The sequence below is a fragment of the Betta splendens genome, chromosome 3 (genome assembly GCF_900634795.4).
Source record: "Betta splendens chromosome 3, fBetSpl5.4, whole genome shotgun sequence".
NCBI classification, from domain to species: Eukaryota; Metazoa; Chordata; class Actinopteri; order Anabantiformes; family Osphronemidae; genus Betta; species Betta splendens.
Genome location: NC_040883.2, coordinates 16502088 through 16508690, shown reverse-complemented (window position 1 = coordinate 16508690; position 6603 = coordinate 16502088). Strand labels below are relative to the sequence as shown.

General features: G+C 46.3%; 1 protein-coding gene across 1 annotated transcript in view; it reads left to right on the top strand.

Annotated features, from left to right (window-relative positions):
• Positions 1-1297: 1297 nt before the first annotated feature.
• The window catches only part of igdcc3 (immunoglobulin superfamily, DCC subclass, member 3), a 40163-nt gene continuing 34857 nt past the window's right edge, over positions 1298-6603 (top strand). Inside the window, exon 1 of the mRNA XM_029143706.3 lies at positions 1298-1614. Coding sequence (XP_028999539.1) covers positions 1545-1614 — 70 coding nt within the window. The 5' untranslated portion in view covers positions 1298-1544. The remainder of the gene's footprint in view (positions 1615-6603) is intronic.

Below are 6603 nucleotides of genomic sequence, written 5' to 3'. Positions count from 1 at the left end.
CACTCGTGTCGCCCACAAGGGGGAGCCGGTGTACAGCTAAACAAGCCCCGGTTAGTCGTAACGTAGTCCTACAGACCATTAGTCATTGACTGAAGAACCAGTCATAAATTCATATCTGTATCTGCTCACATATTTTTGTTGTTGTTCACAAGTTGAAAACAGTACAGAACCAACTGTATCAAAACCAGACACATTTTGAAGACTGGAAGTTGAGTCATGGGTCCTTTCTGGAAAGTGGAAACATGGAAGAAAGAAGCCAGATGCTCTGATTCTAGCTCCAAATTCACCTGGATGACTCATATTTGAATTTTCATCATTGGCCGGGATGTGTAGTTAAAAAAACCAACATGTGATGATATTCTAAAGTTGTTTGAAAACATGATAAAAATTAATAGGACCATAAGAGACCAGAAATTGTAATGTGATACGTTTTAAGGATGTTATTAATCACCCAAAGCTTTTGTCATTCTAATGTGACCCACTAGGGGGAGCTCGAGTACAGCCGAACAGCCGCTGCTTTGTTACAATTAAGCGAGATTCTCATTGTGTATTTTTATATCCGATTAATTTGAGCTGAAATTACACACGTCATGCTACACATGATTTCATAACAGTTTTATTTCCCTTATGACTCTGAAGCTCTAAAAATGACACTGCCGTGTGATAATTGTTTACGGTTGCTTATTTTTCGTCATTGATTCGATCATTTAATTGGGTTACATATGTACAAATCATGACATAACAAAAAATTACTGATCTGCTTCCTAGAAACCGCTTAGCTGTTGTCATACTGTATTTTTAAACACGGTAGCAATCAGCGGCCTGCGATTACATCATAGGTCTGTTATTATGGTTATTGATACTGTTGTGGTTGTGATTTACTACATGTGTTAGCGGTACTCGCGTGTCTATATCTGCAGGAGCAATAAAAGCACGTTGCAGCTTTTGCAGCTTTTATGCATTTTGGAGCAAAGCAGTCGGCATTCGGATCTTTTGTTTCGAGAGCGCATTGAACGAGTGTGTGCGTGTGCGTGCACGGGCCGCTAGTGTTTGCGCGGACATGATTTAGTCCAATAGCATCAGTAACAGTGACGTTCCGCCCGCTCTTCACAACTTCAACGTGCCGCTGTAGGGTTCAGACATTTGGTTATAGTTTGGTTTATGTTCGGGGTGAGGACTGGGCGTTTTGTTGTGGCTGGTTTAAGGTTAGGGTGATGGGCTGGAGTGAATGTACTGGAGAGAGAGAGAGAGAGAGAGAGAGGCTGCTGCCGTGTAGGGATACGGCAGAGTGAGGAGGAGAGAGAGAGAGCGAGAGAGAGAGAGAGAGATGCTGACAGATTCCTGACACATGGTTAAAATGGCGAAAGCTTGTTCGACCCCAGCGAGCCACCGAAGTGCAGCCCCGTAGGTCGGAACATGTAGTAGCTGCATCTGGTTACGCTATCTCAGCCCGTGTATGTGTGCGTGCTTTTTTTTACACCCCCGTCTGTTCGCTGTTTCTGCAAGTGCTGGAATATTTTTGGTGCATATTTGGAAGTGTTTAAATGGCATCCGCGAGGCGCCGCCGCCCCCTCGTTCTGGGCTTTTTGGGACTGCTTCTCAATGCTTTAACCGGTAAGTGCCCCTGTGTCGTTACCGGAGTGGAGACCGGGCTCCGGGCTGCTCGGTTCGGCGGCTGTGAAGAGGCACCGGCTGTGGGTTCGGAGCCCGACGCGAGCCGCGAACCCTGAACTTGGCTCCGCTCCGACGTCCGCTGGCGTCGGCTTTAGACGCCAGAGCGGAGCCGAGCGCCTTTAAGTTACTGTCTCATTGTCTTTTTACTGTCGTTGCGTTTAAACATATTGGATTCTGCGGGTTTTGCACAACTTGCGGTCCTTCAGCCGGATGTTGGCGTTCCAGCGGCAGTTCCTGCTCACCGGGCTCTAACACTGGAGGTGCTTCGAGGCTCCTGCACGTACACGTAATAACACACTGAAGCCACGTGCGAAGCACCCGCCGAGCTTCTGGGCGATGTTTTGCTTTTGGACGCGTCGAGCCGCTGCTTTGACACCGCCGCATCACTTGCGTTGTGCAGTAAAGACGCCACCGGTACCGGTTCTCCGGTTCCGCTCGTGCAGCCGTTTAACCGGGCTCCTCTCCCCGGTGACACGGTCTCAGAGCCGAACACCTTCACATTTGTACGCTTCGAGCGACCTGCTGAACTGAAATGGACTTTTGCCAAAACGGCGCATTCGGCCGCATGACCTCACTTTTTAGCCTGCTTTTCCAAAGTGCCTGTTTTCATGAGTACATGCTGTATTTGGAGCTCAGGGGAGGACTTGACTGGTCAATCCTCACAGTCCTGCCCTGCGGCTGAGTGAATGACAGCAGCCATAGGTCTGAGGATGAATGAAGACCGTGGTTATTGCCCACTGGGAAAATGTTTCCACAGATTAAATGCCAAGACTGTCCCTCTTCCCATTTTTGTATTTGCTTTTAGCCACTGTTGGTTTACTATGATGGACAGCGTCGCTCTCTGTGTGTGAGCCTTTGTAATTTATAGGCAGGAGACAGCAATATATTTGTGCAAAGCGTATCACACAGGGAGCCACAAAATCCACCGCGGAGTCATTGTGATTCCGTTTAAATTAGGGTAGTGGGAACAAAAACTCCGCCAAGACAGCTCTGTGATGGATGCAATTCCAATCTAGCCATCGCAATAAAGAAATGAAGCGCTTTCAAGTGCTAAGAGATTCGATTCAGCCAAGATAAAAGCGCGTTTTATGACATTTTATCCGGAGTTAATAGAAGTGACAGAAGCATTAGGACTAAAATCCCCATTAGTGGGTTGGGGGGTGGGGGTGGGGGGTTCCCAGAAGGCTCCCAAAACACAAGAAATATTTCAGAAGATTATATGATAACAAAAGTTTCTGTTCACCAACAGTTTCTGTTGCTTCGTTACGGATTGATGGAGTGAAGTTAAGCCTCACAAACAGGACAGAGTTTCTCTTTAATCCTGCGTCCCAGAATATGTGGTTTATTCGCATTATCGACAGATAGCACAGATAAAGCACACGGACGGTGGAGATAATGATTGAAAGAGGCGAGTTGTACAACAGCTGCCCTACATGTGCTGCCGTGCCAACGCAATACATTAGTGTTATTTCCCTGTAGTCATTGCTGTTAATATAACAGGCAGAAGACCTGCTCGTCACCAGTATTAAAGTAGCTGGAGAAGAACTGTATTGATTAATAATGTAAAAAGCACGAGCCTCTGGTGGGGGGCAAGTATCAATTGTGCATACATCACCCCCTGGAAATAGAATAAATATTGCTTTTTAGCCGGACTTTATATGGTTTATAAATTGAAATTGAGCTGTTTCTGTGGGTTCTCATTTCACAGCGTCTTCGTATCTTTGTTTATTCATGCACATGCACATAATCTGAATGACTTGCACATGCTGGAGCACTTGATGCTTTTTTTAAGTGTGTGCCACAGGCCGCTCAGGGGGGACGCGGGCGCATCCTCGTCTTAGAAGTGGAAATGCTGCTTAAACTTCCCATCTGCTGTTCAGGGAATCCAGGAGGCCCGCGCTCATTGTCCGGCGCACATTACGTCCTCACACTCTGCCAACAGCCCTGACACAGTAGAGTATGTGATGCTGGCTTTAATGGGATAATGTGCTGTACAGTATGCATTGATCTCATGTACAGACATGTATGACCAGAGGGCTGCAACAGAGCGATTAGTGGGAGTATTTCATCAATAAAATAACAACTACTGTATTAACAGTATGATATTTAAATGCAAACACTACACTAGACCCGTAATAAACAGTAGGTCCAGTTTTGAGTAGTTCTGTTTGGCTTTGCCAACCCAATGATTAAGGAGAGCAGCCATGAGATGAGTCCAAAGTAAAACGGCTTCATCAGTCCGTCATCTGATCTGATGGCTGGAGCTGCCTGTGTGTCAGTGGCAGTAAACCCAGTGCCAGGCAGCCGCCACGCTTCTCCACCCGTGCTACTGTAAGCCCGAGCATGAGCCACACTCAGCCGACACTCGTCTCCGGTCTCACCCAGTAATCCCGTGCGCTGGTGTCTCGTCTCCCAGCGTATTACTGGGCGCGTGCGCCGCCTGTCTTCTTATCTTACCATGAAAATCATGGCCCGTATAGATTCATGTCTGTGTTTCTGTAGATGGACTCTTGTCACCAGCGGCTTCTCATCTTGACTGGCACGAATCACATTCATCCTGTTTGTTTTAATGGATATGCTAAGGTTAGTTTAAGTTCACGATCTACATTAGGAAGGTGTATTCATTCAACTGGAAAGTGAGAACCTTTAAAGGGATCTACAGGATTTCTGTCCTGATAAATATCTTCAACAGCAGTAAAAGTGTTTAATCAACTTCGAATCAATGGCACTGCAACCGACTAAACGCTGAATGGTGACTGCTTTAATCTGCGCGATGGAATGGAGGATTTCCAGACTCCCATCATGTTTCATTTGTGCATCTTTGGCAGCGTAGCGCCCGCTTCTGCTCCAGCTCTGTGGATAAAACCACGTCTGTGGCCGGCTGTCATGCGTCGCTGCAGGCCCCGCGTTCGCTCTTTTCTCCCTGCTGATTAATAATGTGCCCTTTGTTGGCCCAGAGGAGCCGGAGCCCAGGCACCGGGCCCGCCGCCTTCCATCCAAGGGTTAAATATTTCTCCACCACCACCCCCTTGTTTTTCACAAGTGGCAGCAGTGATGCCTGTCTGGTTCCATGGCCGTTCTACTTACCGTGCTTACTGAGTGGGAAAAGGGGGGGGGGGGTGCAGAGCGAGAGGAGGGGGAGAGAGAGGACGTGTTTTGCTACTTTCTGCTCCACATGCGATCCTGACGACGAGCGTGAGTGTGCCCGTGAATTCCTGCGCCTCGTCTGCACCTATGGGGAAGCTTTTCGCAGCTTAGTGGGTTGAAGCCGGCGCTTCCCTGTTCTGACCCTGTGCTGTGCCCTCTCCAGCCCCCTCCCACCAGATTCCAGGGCCTGAGGGAGAGACTGCTAGTGCTTAGTCCATCAGTGGGTGAAACATGATACCTGGAGCGCTAAGCTCCTCTTTTATAGTCCAAACTCAGGTCAGGCTGTTTACACCTTTTATTTACCGTCCTCCCATTCCAAACAGTTTGTGCTCCACATCTGAGCTCCTCTTATCATAGTATAGTGTGTCACACATTAGTAAAAGCAAATAATAAATCAGTCAGAGTATTTTTTTCTTGTTTTGATTGATTAAACATAGAACAAACATGGCTGAGGTGGCTGTCGCTGTTTAACTGATGCGCACGGCGTACATGTACTGTATGTGTTTATAATATTACAGTACACATGCTCCTGTGTGTCAAATCAATAGTCTATGAGTTCCCTGGTGACTGTATCCTGAAGCTAGCACAGTCAAAGGTTTTTATTCATGAGCTGTACGACCTGCTGAGCGGCTACAGTATTAGCAATATGACATAAGCAGCCTGTTTCTGTAGCTGTGAGGCTTGAAATGAAAATGATTGTTAAAAGCACAACTGTTATATAAATGTTCCATATGGGCCCTGATAGTAGAAGCAGGTATATAGACTGGACATCGGGACCATAAACAATGTCTGCAGTGTTTTTATGCTTGAGAGATCAGATAAGCAGTGTTTTAGCCTCCGCTTGGTTTCAGAATTGATTTTGCGATTTTACTTCCCAAAGCTTTGCTATAGAAGATCAATAGGGAAGATGTTATCCTCACATGTGCTTCTGTACTGTAGGTGATTTGTATTTAAGGAACATATTTTATTTATTGCAACAGTGTAATATTATTCACTGAATGCGCATGAAAAGGTGAAGGAGGCATCATTCATTCTGTGAGGAACCAAATGCTGCCTCTCATCCTACAGATGTTGTGATAATTGTTTTCAGTAATTGCTACAATAAAAAAAAGAGACCAAGGACACATCATCCTTTACACTGTGCCACGGAGCCCTGTCAGGTCACAGATACACTGATTATCACGACACGTATTCCATGATGCAGTGAGTTAAACAAACCCTTATTGAACCGCATTTATGAAGGCAGCGGCTGTTCCATTTGTTTCAGGTGAGTAATGATGTGCTGGGTTCTAGTAAGAGGTTCTGCAGGGGACACCTGCGCAGCCAGGCAGCAGAAAGTGGAGCAGCACGGGGGAAAAAGATGGATCTGGTTTGTCCTGTTTGCAGCGACTGAAGTGTTTAATCAGCTCCAGTCTTATGCAAGTTTAGCTGTACCCTGGTCTCTCTCAAACAATATGTGACTGATTAAAGCGCAGGTTCCAAATCTCTAGTTTTCTATGTCGAAAATCGAGCTGAACAAATCAAGCTAATTTACGAGAACAGTAAATCAGTCACAGGTGAAATTTTCAGTCACAATGTGAGCGTAAACAACAGATCAGTAGAAGATGAAGAAATCTGTAGTATGCAAATCCTCCTTACGTTGGCCTATGTTTCACTTTTTCACCTTATGTGAGTGAGGAGCCCCTGTTTACTGGATGTGAGGGTGATCTTTATAGACCGATGACCTACAGAAGTCTCAAACCACCCATAGCTCAACATTAAGCAACTGCTCTAGACCAATGC